The sequence below is a fragment of the Pinus tabuliformis genome, chromosome 5_1, assembly GCF_031772625.1.
Source record: "Pinus tabuliformis cultivar Carrire ecotype Pingquan chromosome 5_1, CPIR1, whole genome shotgun sequence".
NCBI classification, from domain to species: Eukaryota; Viridiplantae; Streptophyta; class Pinopsida; order Pinales; family Pinaceae; genus Pinus; species Pinus tabuliformis.
The window spans coordinates 179648098-179664213 of NC_142305.1; the positions used below are offsets into that span (position 1 = coordinate 179648098).

The following is a 16116-nucleotide window of genomic DNA, read 5'->3' on the forward strand; positions in this document are numbered from 1 at the left end:
GGCAACTGTCCCATCTGCTGTAATGATTTTTGAGATATGATTCTGGGATAGTCTTGCTCTAAACTACCTATGGAAGAAGGTTGTGTTTCAGTCCCCTGCTTTCACCCATAGGCTTCTGGACTTAAGCCTCCAGAATTCTTCTTCTTTTCTGAAGGTGCTGAAAGTGGCCAGTTGGGCTACTTGTTCTTTCTCCAAATCCTGTGTGGTTACATCTTTGTCCTCCATCTCCAGCTAAAGATTTGCTAACTGTTGGACAGTTTCTTTTCTGTGTGTGGTGTGGGTGTTGGGAGGCGTTTTGGCCCACTCTTTCAGAGCTGCTTTGGTTGCTTTTAGTTTTTGCTCCAAAACATAATTGGGTGACCTGGTAACCATGGTAGACCAGGCCTTATCAACGATTTCCATGAACCCTTCCTGCTATATCCACAAGGGGTTGAAGCAAAACGATATGGGCCCCAAGTTTTCTTCCTCGTCCAGTTGTAAAAGGATGGGTTTATGGTACAAGGTGAGCTTTGGTAGTATTCTCGTTGAGACTATTCTCTTATCCATCAAAAGGGTGCTTTGCACTAGGAATCTGTCAAGCCTCGCTGAGATGTGAGTTGCCCCTGTTCTGTTGTTGGTCCAGGTGTATCTCCCCTTTTTGGGTTTGAGATCAAGAAGGTCCCATTGTTGTATTATGTCCTCCACAAGGGGTAGCAATGGATCTTTGCTATTGTTACCCCCTCTTTTTTCTTTTGGGTCAAGAACGATGTTTAGGTCTCCTGCTATTACAATATTCATGGGGGAATAACATTCTACAAAATCGGTAAGTGTTTGCCAACACTCTTTTTTCTCTAGATAAAGCACTGGAACATAAAGATTAAACAGGGCGATAGTGAGCTTACTTGCTTTATGTCTGAGTTCTGTGTAAATCCAATGTTGAGTCTCGAATGAGTTCTCCAACTAGAACAAATCCTCCATCCAGACTGTGGCAAGTCCTCCTGAGGTTCCCCTTGCGCTTACTGCCATCCCAGCTTTAGTCTTCCAGGTTGTTCTGCTTAACTCAAGAAGGGATTTCCCTTCTATTTTTGTCTCTTGGAGCATGAGGATCTCTAGGGTTTCTATTTTCATGAGATCTTTAACTGTTGCGGGCTTCATATGGTTCCCCAAGCCTCTACAGTTCCAAGAGACTATACACATTATTTATTTGGGGTGGTGGAGGAGAGGCCTCCCTTTGGTGGTCGTGCTCTGGTGTTTCGACTTATGGACATTTCTAGAGTGGACTGGCTTCCTTGCATTTTTTGCCTCTCTGCTTCTTCTTCTCTTGCTTCCTTGAGGGATTTCCTCCTTGCCCTCTTCGAGGGTCTTTCATTTGTCTCTTCTTCCGATGAGCCTGTCAGTCCCAGAGGTTTTTTCCTTATCATGTTTGCATATGAGGATGGCAGGTTTTCTCTTTTTGGGGAGTCATTTTGGACGGGGAGGCCCATGCGTTTCCTTCCTCGATTAGTGAGGGGTTTGCCTACTGTTTTGTATCACTTTCCATGACTTGGGTTTCCTCCTTCGTGCTAAGAGTTGCGAAGGAATTTGAGGGAAGGTATGCTCGTGGGAGTCTTGTCCCTTCCGACTGCAATTCTGTGGATGGCTCACTGTTCCCGGCTTGTGCCCCTTTCCCTCTCTGTTTATTGTGCTGCTTTGATGAGGCTGTTTTCTGCACCGTTGTCCATTGGTCTCTTTTTGTTTTCTCTGCTTCTTCTTCAGTTTTCTTTTTACAGTTTCGTGCAAAGTGCCCGTATCCATGGCAGTGCCTGCACTTGAAGGGTAGTTGTTCGTAGTCCAGTTCTTGCACATGTGACCAACCTGCCACTGTTAGTTTTATGGCTTCTGGAAGCCCAACTTCCAGATCTACCTCAACGCAGATTCTGGCACAGGAGTATTGTCCCTTCCTGTCTGCTCTGTCAATGTACTTTCCAAGGGTGTTTCCAATGGTTTCTAGAGTCTTCGGACTCCAACAATGCAGGGGTAAATGGGGGAGGCGCACCTAGACAGGAACAACTGAGGGCACATCTTGGGCTAGATCAAAGTCTGGGGTCCATTTGTTCAGGTAAAGGCCCTGGGGTCCCATGAAATATGGCCCGTTCCTGAAAATGAGGTTTCTGTCTTTGATGCAGTCAAAAATGAAAACGAAGTAACCCTTACCGACAAAGTGACATTTTATTCCTTCTGATACCAGTGGTCTCCAGTTGCGTTGCACCCACGATTTGATGGCTCTTGGTGATGGCCATAGCCCAGTGAACTGGCCAATGAGTCCTCTTTCTACAATATTCAGGGCAGCTCGACAGGGCTCTTTAGCTGGGAGTGCGACGGTCGGGATTGTTTCCATTTTCTTGACAAATTTCTGTTGGGAGGCCGAGATTGGGCACTTGCTGTAGTCGCCCACCAACTGTTTGAAGGCCAGTAGCTCAGGGGGAGGGAGGAAGGAGGCTCAGAGCCTCCCTCTGGAGCCATGGCTGAGAGGAGGGGTTGCAGGGGGGCGGTCGCAAAGTAACCATAAATAGATTTAAATTATATTAATATTTAACTAACTATAAATTTAAGATTAAATTATTATTAATTGAAAATTAAATTATTATATATATATGATATTGATAAAACAACATTACTATACACTAATGGACTACTCGCCGATAGATTCCAATATTTTCATACTAACTTTAAAAACAATATTTTAATTTTTTTTTATGCAACATTTAATAAATAATTATTTAAATATTTATTAAAATTACAAATTAAAAATGTAAATGGCACCTAATTCAAATATTTCAATTAAAAAAAGACTTTTTAAAATCCATAGTAATTCAATATTTCAATTAAAAAAAAAAGCCTTTTTAAAATCCATGGTAATTCAATATTTCAATTTAAAAAAAAAAGCCTTTTTAAAATCCATAGTAATTCAAAATTATTGAGTAAAATTGCAAACGTACAGCGAGATTCAATTTCAAATTTCTGTTCTGTATTGTACAGAGTTCTTCATCTGATAGGGTTTCGAGGGTTTGAATTCATCGTCAAAATTCCCTTTCGGAAGTCTCGTGATCGCTACTTTTTGCCAGCACTGCCATAGCCATTGTTGCTTACTGCAGTCTATCAGCATGGATCCGGAGGCTTTTCGTTCCACCCTTACGGATCTGGCGCTCGGAAATGTCATGGCCGCTGCAGCCCGAGATTATAAGAAGGTAATGCCTTTGAACGAATAGATATTTCATTCTATACTCCTGCACTCAGGCGCTTATTATTTTACCTTTTTTTGACAGAGGCGTATCCCTAATATCGCAGGGTTTTTATCTTAGCTGTTGTTTGCTTCTGGCAAAGTTTTTTGAATTTGAAACACGAGAGATAAATATATCCACGTCGAGAAAGTGTCCGGGAAATATACGGGATATTTACCCCAAATTTGGCAAATTTAAAATTCGCCTGTTATTATGTAAATGTGCAATCAATGTTTTGTTTTCAGGATAATCCTTAAAACACCGAACCACGCCCCCGGAATGAGATCTTTTACCTCACCTATTATTTTCTACAAGGGCTTCCCAACATCTAAACATTTTGTCGAAAGATGGGGAAGTGAAGAAAATTTTGGTCTCCGAGGAATTTCTTGCACATCTATTGGTTGTCTGCCTTTGCCAGTCGATATCTTGTCGTTCACAGCATAACGATGCGTAGTGGTTAGGTTGACAGCTGGTGTGGGTTACAGCATTTTATGTACCTACAAGTTTCATAGGGGTTTTATGGGTTAACATGTTGCTTGCTAACTTATTTATAAGTCGTCTTTCTGCGAACTTTAGTCCAACCCTGATTGGCATATTGTCCCTGAAAACACAATTTCAGATAATATCTCCTCTTTTCATAATATGATGACCATGAATCCTATGTTATTAACTCATCTGAAAACACACATTGGGTACTTCAAGCAGGCTATCATTTATTCATGATCCTCAATGCAGCAATTGATTATAATATTTTTACAACAGCGGTCAACCAAGCCCTGCAGTGTTCCTCATGTCGGTAACATATTCATCACGTGGATTCCTACAGATAACTGAGCCCAACGGAACATTGAGCTAACGGAGAAGTTTTTGAAAATAGCATTTGTAAATCCAATCGATCTGGACATTCAGATTAGCTTGAATGGTCTACAGAAGAATCTAGAATCCAAGGTTGTCAAGTGACAAAGCTGCATTTCTAGAACAATAGCCACTTTCGAAGGATTTCCTAAAGAAAACATAGAGAAGTAAAACAAATCCTCTGTTGCATAATTGCAAGACTTAATATTATGCTATTTATTTTTCTTCTCCTTGGTCCATTATTTGAGCATAGGCTTTGGTGGAGTTGTTTCAAGAAAATAAGCAAATGAACATTTAAGTTTCTTCTGCTGACTTTAATACTCGAGCAAAAGCTATGGTCACCTTCAAAGGATTTACTAAATAAAGCATGGAGAAGTAAAACAAATCCTTTGTTGCATGATTACAAGAACTTAATATCACGCTATAAATTTTTCTTCTCCTTCATCCATTATTTGAGTATAGATTTTGATGGAGTTGTTTCAAAAAATTAAGGAAAAAAACATTTTAGCCTTTTCTGCTGAGTCGTTGACTTTAATACTCGAGCAAAAACTATGTTGTCTAACTATTTGAATTCTTTCTTATAAATGAACAATATCTTAAGAGGAAAAAGGATGTGGGCAATATCTAGGATGTGTTGTTGTCACGTTTTACCATAATTCTATAGATAATTATGTCGTCAATATCCTTTATTTGAGTGATACCCAAGTTGCCAACTTCCCAAAGGATGCTTGGATAGGTCAAGTTAGAATCAATAGAAAGAGAAGAAAGTACCATCAATTATTTGAGGGTAAGATCATGGGTTGGAATACTCTCAATCCATGGCCACGTACGAAGAATATCTAGAATGACTAATATAATATTAGTGGGCAGACACAAACTAATTCTTCCTTCCCTCCCTTCCTCTTGTTGTGCTTTTTCTCCTCTCTTCAAGCCACATGATCCCCACTCCCACTCTCTTGCGCCTTCCCTCCCTCTCTTTTGGTGGACTTGGCTTGACTCATTAACCAATCCCTTTTTAACGAAGGAACTTAAACAATGATAGATTATGTATTGACGCTGACAATTGTATTGGAAACGAGCAATCACAAAGCAAGTGCAAGGCATTCCGTGTCTCCTCCCTTCCCCTCCATTCACCAGTGATTATGGTACACCCTCTTGCTTTCTTTCAACATAATGAAAACCTCCCTCTGGCACCATTGACCAAGGAAAAGATTAGTTCCCCCTATCTCCACCCTTCACTTCCTCTTTTATACACTCAAACTAACAAAAGGAAGAAAATAGAGAGATAAATAGGCACTTGTTCATTCGTTCCATCATAGGCCGATCCAAGGTGGCATATAAAGTAGGATGGACGCAATAATCCACCTACCCTAGTTTGTCTTAAAAGAAGTTAAAGCTCACAATCACCACCCAAAAGAATGAGAAAGAATTGTGGATTGAGGGTGACATAAAGGGTAAGGTGTTTTAGAACCAAAATTGGAGTCAAATTGATCAACTCTAGATTCTCAAATTATATCATATTTGAGAAAAATCAGTCAATGAAAAACTATTCAAATTGGGGTCCTAAAAACCAGAACCAAACACCTCAAAATGGGGCTCCCAATTTTCACTCTAATGTTAAAAATTTAAGTTAATATTGATATTCTTTGGGAAGTTCCTTTGAGAGCTAGCAAATTCTTGTTGCACAATTCTTCTAGATCTTTACCTCTCGTTCCACAGTAGTGTGAAAGAATCCTGCATTAGTTGAAATGATCCCTGTGCAACCCTTTTGCTATTGGGTGGTTCTACTGACTTGTTCTTTGGTCCTTGGCTCAGTCACAACACCTTTGTCTTGTGGTCTTTTCTCAATTGGCCTGACACACATATGTAGCTCGTCTGGCTTCTTTTCCCTGATGGCTACTGGTACTCAGATTGATCCTTTGTTTACTACTTCACTTGCAATCGGTCCTTGTATACTCTCTTCATGACCAACCCTGAACTCCATGTTGACCCTACTGAGTGAGCCTTAGTGCACTGCAGTCAAGTCTGAACCTTGCTGTTGTTGCTCGACTTACTTTAAATTTCTTGGCTTAGTCTCCACTCATAACAACTCTTTGTTGACCATGCTCTGCTCAAACTCGTCTCGTGCTTCCATCCTTGCCACTACGTCTTGATCTGGTGGCTACAATTGGTCTTGATTGACGGTTGCTTTTCCTTACCACGTCCATTGTGGTTGGCGGCTATGCTAGCCCACTTTCACCTTGACGCTTATCTGCCAATTCTTCGCCATGTTGAATGTGGTTGGTGGCTGTTGATCCTCAGTGATCTCCCTTGCTACTTAGGGTTAGGGGGGTTCACTTGCTTCCCCATAGTGGAGGGACTAGTGTGATGGGCTATGTCTTGGCCAACTAGGACCTCCTCCATTTATTTGTATCTTTCCTCTCTTTGGAAGACCATGCCCTTCTTGCCTTCTCCCTCTTTGTGTCTTCTCCACCTCCCAGGCTACCCTCTTGTGCCACTCCTTTTTGATAAAGAATAGACCAACTCCTACACTACCCATATTAAGGTATTAGTTCCCCTAACAATTCCCCAATATCACACTTTGTGTCGAGGGACATAGCCACAACTTACAACCAAGTATGAGACACTCTCCAAGGCCTTGGAGGAAGCAACCCTTGACTCTTATTCACACTCCACTTAACAAGACATCGATGAACCCACACCTAGCTCCTATCCCATGAACCATTGGTTTGACAAAGAATGCAAAACCCTCCACAAGCATCTTTGCTTAGCCCTCACACATGATCCATAATTTTCCCCACGTCTTTGCAAATGCTATCAATGTTTCCTTTGCCATACAAAGTAAGCATTCCTCTCCTTGACGAGAAGTGAACATCATGTGGCCCTCTTCCACTCCCAAGAACCTTCTAGTGTACCTTTTTCCCTCAACATTGCACCATCCCTCGAGGCCTAGGCCTCTAGTCCATGTTCTCCCTCACGATCTTGCTATATGACATTACTGGACAACCTCCCACTCATACCCCCCCACCCCCACATGTCGCTATTTATTTGAGTTATAGATCTAGAGAGTAACTGGAGTTATGAGTACCAATAGAGCAACAAATGACTAAGGCCTATAGGTTGAATTCCTTAAGCATGGCATCCAATCTCTTGAGTCACATATTGATGGTTTATTTAACCATGTGGTATGTTCCAAGTTTCCCCACTTTTGGACTTGGCACATCATTTCTCTAATTCACAAATTGCAGAGCAACTCCAAACGGTACAACTACCAGACTATCATAGTTGGACATACATTCTTTAAGATATATCACACTGTATTGCATCAATGGCTTTCAGATGTGTTGGAGAGTCAGCGTATTAGGGCTAGAGGACAAGCTAGTCTCTACACAGGGGACCAAATAATGAATCACATCTTCACATTATGAGCCATTATGAAGGAGGCTTGCCATTGCTCTTCGAAAGTTTGTTGTTGCTTTGTAGATTTTCACAAAGCGTTTGACGCAATCTCGAGAGAGGCATCATTCTAGAGGCTTCGTGGCACTAGCATCTTTGGTGCCCATTTTAGATTATGCAAGTTGATTCTAGGTGGACTTTGGATGACCCACGATCTTTCTAACTTCATCCAAAGTACCATTGGGGTAAGGCGAGTGTGCTTCCTTTCAGTGACTCTCTTTAGGATCTATTTTGACAAGCTGGAGTCTTTCTAGGAGGGAGATGGATGCCTTTGGAAATCAGAATCTATATTGACATTTTGGAGTCTTTCCTCCATGAGCACATCGATGAGGGAGATGGATGCCTTATACATTAGGTGTTTGTTTCCATACTGCCTTTTGTTAAGGACTTGATGTGTTGTTGGCCTCTACTCTTGAGGACCTATAGAGATATATTACCATTTTGGCTACTTTTGTGATCTTCGATAGTTGATGGTCAACCTAGGTAAAACCAAGGTTATGATTTTCAATGCATTGAAGAGCTTTCTTTGACATGCATTTCTACTTATGGGGGGAAGAGATTGAGATCATGACTACTTATACCTACTTGGGATTTCGTTCAAAGGGCCTTACTTTAGCATGTGTCAAGTTCTCCAGCCTTAGCTCAACAATGGCTAAGGCTTCTTAGCCCTCATTGAGAGACACTATTTGTAGGGTTAGTTTGATGAAATCTTGTCCAAATCTAATCTCATGGAGGTGATTATAAGACCTAGGTGTTGAAATTTGGGTAGCTCGAAAGGTATTTTCGAGTGGTGAAAACCCACAAAAGAAGTTGTTGGGCAAATTACCCAAGTTTGGGGTTTTGGACCCAAAGCAGTGGGTTTAGAACAATAAAAATAATCTATTTTGTATTTTTGAGTCATGGAGGCTTAGGTCGGCCAGCTAGACAAGAGTCATGATTGTTGGGGTTTCCACCCCTTAAACTAGTATATATATGAGGCGAATGGAATGCCAATTCACAAGGTGAGAAGGACTTCATCTTATGGAGCAAAGAAGCCCTAGATGAGCCGCAATCTGTCCAAGAGGAGATCGAGTTTGGAAGAGTTCTCTCTGTACCAGAGAGAAAGATGAATTCCGTGACTGTTTGAAGGTTCGTTATGTGGAATACAGTCTGGTCACAAGGGCTGTAGGTACAGGTCTTCGGCAGGTTGTAGGTGCACACCTCAGGCAAGGATCCGAAGGTGTAGAAGAAAGTAGGCCGTAGGTAGAGGAGAGGGCCAAGAGGCCTCAGGGGCTTGTGGAGCAAGGACGAGGTGCCTCAGGTTTGTGGAGAGGCCTGCGAGGCAGTGAAGGAGGACTGTTGTTTGTGAAGAAGGATTGCTGAGTATGCTAATGAACACTATTTGGAAAAGGGAGGTCTAAACAATGAGTTTTGAAGGCTGTTAATGTACAGTGACTGAAGGAAAAGTCCACTATGAGCAGCTGTTTGTACAGGGGACTGTAAGGAGACATTCCTTGTGGTTTGAGGAGTCGAAGGACAACCAGGACAAAGATCAGAAGGGAGCTGATCTTCTGTGGACAACAAGACTGAAAGGGCTAATATCAATGGAGTGATAACCAACAAGTAAGTTGAGTGATTGTTCTTTGATTTGTTGGGTAGATTGAAGGTATAAAGGAGCTGACCTCAAGCCCTAGTTGTATATTGTGTATATTGTGTCTTTTATCATGTTTCATAAAGTGTCATGTTCCTTGGTATGCGAGCCCTATGATTGTTTATTGAAAGACTAATAAAACAAGTTTTGGGCCATCGTTGTTATATTTCCGCTATGCAAAGTTGTTTTGGTTGAACACTGCTAGTGTGTTTGTGTGCTAAGTCTAGTGATAGACTAGACCTAGGGTGTAAGGAATTTCAACATGGTATCAAGACTACTTTGAAGGGACAGTTGAATCAAAGTGTGCGCAAGATCAACTTAAGAGGGAGCTGTAAGACAACTATGGGAAACAACAATGTTGCCTAGACATGGAGCAAAAGGTTCAGTAGAGAAGGTGCTTTGACATGGATGAGCTAGCTTTGTGTGGATGGCAGGTCGATCATGGGAGAGTGTCTTCATGGGGTTATGGAGTTGCACATCCAGCGAGGGAGCCATGTGCACATGAGGTATTTGACCCAGGAGGATGAGGACTCGTGCAGAGTTGAGTTGCAGTGGTCTAGAGTGGATTAGACTTAGTGGTCAACCACAACACGAGACTGACTTTGGAAGGACACGAGTTTAGTGGTGACACCTTCCTGGATGTATAACAGAGTGAGCTAGTAGAGGTTGTTTAAACTCAAAGGGAGTCTAGCTTCAAAGGGAGATTGCAAAGGAAGTTAGTCGCCCAGTGGAAGTCAAACCTTAAGGTTCAAACGAGAGAGTGGAGTTTTCAGCCCATGCAATGATAATCACGAACCATGTGAGAACACTCATGGTTGTGCAAGGAAAAGTCATGTTGCATGCGAGGACAATCATGAACCATGTAAGATAAATTTGGCTAAGTACAAAAGAAGACATGGCACATGCAAGGATAGTTATGGCCATGCAAGGAAAGTCATGACTCATGCAAAGATAGTCATGGGCATGCAATGAAAGTCATGGAGTTGGATATTTCGAGGAGTGATGGAAATGCCTTCTTCACTAAGAGGGAGTGTTGAAATTTGGGTAGCTTGAAGGTATTTCCGAGTGGTGAAAATCCACAAAAAGAAAGCTGTGCAAGTTACCCAAGTTTGGGGTTTTGGACCTAAATCAATGGGTTTACAATAAGAAAAATAATTTATTTTGTATTTTTTGAGTCATGCAAGCTTAGGTCGGCCAGCCAGGCCAAGGGTCATGATCGTTGGGGTTTCCACTCCTTAAACTAGTATATATATGAGGCCAATGGAGTGGCAAATCACAAGGTGAGAAGGACTTCCTCTTGTGGAGAAAGAAGCCCTAGAGGAGCTGCAGTCTGTCTAAGAAGAGATTGAGTTTGGAAGAGTTCTTTCTGTACCAGAGAGGATAGATTCTGTGACTGTTTGAAGGTTCATTCTGTGGAGCAAAGTGTGGCCGCAAGGGCTGCAGGTGTGGGCCTTAGGTAGGTTGCAGGTGCGAGCCTCAGGCAGGTTGCAGGTGTAGGCCTCACGTAGGCAGAGGTGCGAGCCTCACGCAGGCCACAAGTGTGGGCCTCAGGCAGGTTGCAGGTGCGGGCCTCAAATAGGTCATAGGTGTAGGCCTTAGGGAAGGATCCAAAGGTGCAGAAGAAAGTAGGCCACAGGCAACGGAGAGGAGACGAGAGGCATTAGGGGCTTGTGGAGCAAGGATGAGGTGCCTCAAGCCTGTGGAGAGGCTAGCGAGGCAGTGAAGGAGGACTGATGTTCGTGAAGAAGGGTTGCTGAGTATGCTAATGAGGATTGTTTGGAAAAGGGAGGTCCGAATAGTGAGTTTTGAAGCCTAGCAATGTACAGTGACTAAAGGAAGAGTCCACTATGAGTAACTATTTGTATAGGGGACTGTAAGGAGACATTCCCTGTGGTTTGAGGAGGCAAAGGACAACCAGGACAAAGATTGAAAGGGAGCTGATCTTTTGTGGAGAACATGATTGAAAGGGCTAATATTAAAGGAGTGATAACCATCAAGTAAGTTGAGTGATTTGTCTTTGATTTGTTGGGCAGATTGAAGGTCTAAAGGAGCTGACCTCAAGCCCTAGTTGTCTACTGTGTATACCATGTGTTGTATCAGGTTTTAGAAAGCGCCATGATCCTTGGTACAAGAGCCCTATGATTGTTTATTGAATGACTAATTAAACAAGTTTTGGTCCATATATAAATTTGTGTACTTTATTGTTTCACTGCTATTATATTTCCGTTGTGCAAAGCTATTTTGGCTGAACACTGCTATTGTGTTTGTGTGCTAAGTCTAGCCATAAATGAGACCTAAGGTGTAAGGAATTTCAACACTAGGGTCGTCCATGGTTTAGAGATTTGGTATTGAGCTAGCTATAAGTAGATTAGGTTCAAATGGGGAGAGTTTAGATATTGCATCTTAGGCACATCATGTGATTCAAACAAACAATTCCCTAGCCCATTATTCATGCAAGGTTTGGAGTCCACCACTCCCTTTGTTTCATGGTTAGCTTTCATTTTAGACTTTTTCCACATATGATTAGGACCCTTGGGGACTTTGCCTATGGGGGAGAGAGGTACCTCTATCTTGCACTTTGCTTCTCAAAGGCCCTTGCCTAGTGGTACACCTCATATTGTATGAGATCACTTTGTAATTTTATCACAATGATCTAGATTTGTTGCTAGTTTGTTGGAGGTATTTGGCTCAAGGGAGTCTCACTTATCCTTGGTTGGGTGATTGTGCTTGCTACTTGGTGGTGTTGCACTTATGGATGTTTGTGGAGCTTATTATCTCATTATGGTGTGGTTTGGTATATATGCTTATCTTGGATATGAATGATGCTTCTAGTTCGCCAAGGGGTTAGATGCCGATGTTGTTGATCTTTGCTAGTGATTTGGTGTGTTGATTTATGATGTTGGTGTCATTGGAGGGTGTTGTACATGGTCCTCCTGTGTTGGATGTGTGATGGTGAACACACTTGACGATTGAATGGGTTAGCACTTTGTTATGTGCTCTTCTCTTACGAGGTTGCGATGTCGAAATGATTTACATTGCCTTTGTGGGGTTTTCCTAGGTGATATAATTTAATGTTGTAACATTTGCTAGATATTGCCTAGGACGAAATGTATTTAATGATGTTAGTAGTGTTATCGGAACTAGACCGAAATTGGTGGAACCAATCAGTTTGATTGGTTTGGGGGTCAAACTGGTCTAGTTCAAGGTTTGGAATCGAAAATGGTTAGTTTGGTACAGTTCCATTCACTGCCTTTTTTCACTGAACTAACCAGTTCCTTACAATTTGACCAAAGATGTTGCAAACGAAATTTCTTAAAAGAAAGACGCTCTCCTTTATCTTTCATTTTCATCCTTTTACTTAAATTTTTAACATTATTATCAAATGACTCGGGATGTTTGAGGGTGTTGATGACCACATTAGATTTCATATGGAGAAATTAGAATTTTAGATCTCACTCAAAAACCAACATACTTTACAGTTTTTTAGGATTTCATGATTGGGGGGATTGCAACATTTCCATTGGATTTTGTCATGTACGAGGGTATGAAACTAGTATTTAATTAAGAGCACCAAGCCCTCTATGTACCTTGATGTTAGTGGCATTGGCTGTTGAACTCCTCTATTATGACCCTACTAAAAATGTACGCGTCATTCAAAAAAAACTTGACTTGGCATGCTATGCATTTTCTATCTTATTTTAATGCTTAGAGGGTGATATTGATGACGAAGGTACCAATATAGGCAATGATTTTGATGATAGGTTGGTATTTGTTGTAGCATGATTTTTTTTAGATGCCAGGGGCCATCTTAAGCTTGTTTTTTGATGATTCTTGGTTCAGAGATGGATTGCACTTGATGCTATTTTGGTTATTTTCACCCTTACATGCTATATAAATGAGAAATTTTATTTATCTGTACCTAAGTGGTTTGGATTCATATGGATGCACATGAATATATATGTTTTTATATAAAATTTGAATATTTTGTGTGTTTTTGGTCAATTGGTTTTTTGGTTTGGTTTTCTTATCAGTTCCGGTCTGGTTCTGACCAATTCTCGGTTCAATCACTTGTTCGGTTCCTATAACATTGGATGTCGGTGCCCTCATTGATGTGTTATTTCATAAGTTTGAGTTAGAGGAGGGGTACTACTTATGATTTGATGACGATCTAACCTTTTCTTGAGGTTGGATGATGACTTTTGTTGTAATACCCTTGGTGGTGGTGCACCTTAGGTTGGGCTTTTTGTTTTGTTGTTATCATGGTGGGGTTTTGCTAGGGAGAACATTTTTTTATGGTACAACACTTTATTAAAGTCCACCTTTCATTGGCACACGTGATCATGGTGATTTAATTTGTTAGTGACTAATTAAAGGGTGACTATGGTTATATTATAGCATTGACCTATGAGAACAAATGTTGAGGTTTATTTCTGTTGAAGTGAGTGGTAGCTTTTGTAATGTCCCCCAAGGGATTAATTGGCTTAACTTCCATGGGATGAAGTAGCCTATTGATCCCCATAGGCTATAGTCTTGGATATAGGGGGAAACCCCAAAATTCCCAATGTTTGGGCAACAAGAAGCAAGTTTTGGGGCAGCTAGGGCAAAAAAGCCCAAAGTTGGGGTTTACCATGAGTCCCTCTTAATTAATTAAGGAAAAAAATCCCCTCAAGAAAATCTATAAATACAAGAGGATTATAATCACTTGAGGCATCATTAGATTGTTTTATTTGTCTCTGTTTCTCTTTGACCCTGAGGCTCTAAGGGTTTTAAGACCCCATTTCTCCTTGGACTAGTTTCGGTGGAGGTGATCCCGCCATACCTAGTCACTCTTTTTCCTTGTTCTGGCACAGGTCATTGAAGCAGTGAAGAATTAAGTATTTTATTCTGTTCTGGCACAACATACTTTGGAGGCAAATTTGGGTCTGGTCTAAAGGCAATTTCTGATGGGTTCTCTGTGAATCGAGCGTCAACTGTCACCAAAGTTTTGTGACACAATGTGATCAAATAGTCACCAAATCACTGTTTTTGTACAACGAGAATCATCCTGGGACCATCCAAGTTGTAATGCCCCGTGGATAATCCAATTACGTATGCTAACAAAAGGGCGTTTCTGAGTCTCAGTCTGCGAGTTCTTTTTTGGGCAGGAAAAGCACAACCGCAGAAATCAACCCTAAGGCACTGAGGCCTAGTTTTGGAACAACATTGTATTGGGTTTGTTTTGAAAAAAAGTATGGCACCAAACCCTTAACCTGCTTATCACAGTACTTTGTGGAATGTCAAAATCGAAGGTATGCCGCTCTTGCAAATTTGATACAACGGGGTCTCTTTTGAAGTCACGTCAAACACTGTAGTAGTGGTGTATTAGTACAACAATCCTCTTGGAACGACGACTTGGTATATAGCATGTGGCCCAACCCTTTAAGGTTACAGGGAGTCACCAATGGAAGAGTTTCGAACAAGTTTCCGTTCAGAGCCTTCAGACTGTAGTAGTTACTCGCATGGAAGGCGCAACCATTGCTGGGCACTCAGTGATATTTGTGGACACAAGGGTAGTTCGACGACTATGAAGTTCTCTCTTGTGGTAAACCATAGAGGAGATTCCACTTCCATAGGTGTTCCTAGGGTTGGATAAAAGTCTTGTCTCTGCGATCATCCACAATAAGGAAATTCGACTCCTAAAGAAGAAAGTTAGATTTCGCCCAACAAATTGCAAAATAGTATAAGGGCATTTGGATTGATATAAGTAGATTTGCAGTTACATATTACTTTTGTTAGGGCATTGCAAAACAATACTGGTGGAATTCTTGTTTGGGTGCAATTTCTATTTCATTGGGTAGTCAGCCCCAAGTTAATACGATTTATTGAAGAACCATATTACTGTTGGAACCTGTTGTTATGAATATGCATTACTGTTAAATGATTTATTAAAGAAAACCCTAGCCAAAACAAAAGTCCTAGGGCAAAAATTAGCCTATTTCTCTACAAGTTTGGAAGATCTTCTGCATAGGCTTGGTGTCTTACCATGTGGAAGACATTATTCGCCTCTTCTAGGTGCTTGCTTGGTGGAGTATGTGATTTATATCTTCTTTCTTCAGTCTAGCTTAGGAAAAATACAATAATTGAAGTGAATTGATTATTGTGGACTATTGAGTTATTTTCTAAGGATAAATAATTTAATTCTTTAGGTGACTCAGAAATAATCCCAACTGTTGATCTCGAAGATGGTTCTCGAACGGAGATTAGGGTTAGGGATTTGGACCCAATGAAGATTATAAAAGAATCCTAGTGAGGAGGCAAAGACACAATAAGAACAACACAAGTTGTGTGAGCGAGTTATCATTCAAAGAAAGTGATTTTCTCTAAGTGCGAGAGGCTCAGTGGACTTGTGTGTAGAGAAGGAGAAGTGCAAGTGGGTTTGTGCAAATCCAGGAGGGTCGAGTAGGAGGAGATTGTAGGGTCGGGTTGCTGACAATGTATTTGGGCCAAATTCTTCAGGTCGATTTCATCTAGAGGTTGATTTCCTTGAGGCCGAATTCATTTTGAGGGTGCCGTGTTACAAGTTCTGACATTTTGTATTTTTTCCTTGTATCTTCGTGGGCCGAAAACCTAGATTTTCTAGAGAATGAAATGATAGAGAATTGTTGTGGGTGAATTTATTTTGCAATGTGTGATTGATCTCTCTGGTTTATTTGCGCTGCAAATATTTAATTCTAGAAGTTAAAAATACCAATTATTTTATTCTTCGTTCATTTAATAATTATTTGGGTAAATAAATAATTTGCTGGGGATAAATTAAATTGTTGCGAGAAAATAAATCGAGCTGGTATTAGAAATTTAACAATTTAATTGTTTAGTGGCTAATTTATCCATATTAAGGTTAACAACTTGGATGCCCCACTTCATTGGTTCACTTTTCAGACTTGAAGGGGAAAGGTG

General features: G+C 41.0%; 1 protein-coding gene across 2 annotated transcripts in view; it reads left to right on the forward strand.

The window, feature by feature from the left end:
* The first annotated feature begins 2925 nt into the window (after nucleotides 1-2925).
* Nucleotides 2926-16116, forward strand: part of LOC149164004 (thioredoxin domain-containing protein PLP3A-like) — an 83661-nt gene continuing 70470 nt past the window's right edge. The window contains exon 1 of one of the 2 annotated variants that reach the window (XM_089431923.1): nucleotides 2926-3206. In XM_089431923.1, coding sequence (XP_089288049.1) covers nucleotides 3123-3206 — 84 coding nt within the window. In that variant the 5' untranslated portion in view covers nucleotides 2926-3122. The remainder of the gene's footprint in view (nucleotides 3207-16116) is intronic. The other variant, XM_089431924.1, reaches the window with a different exon arrangement.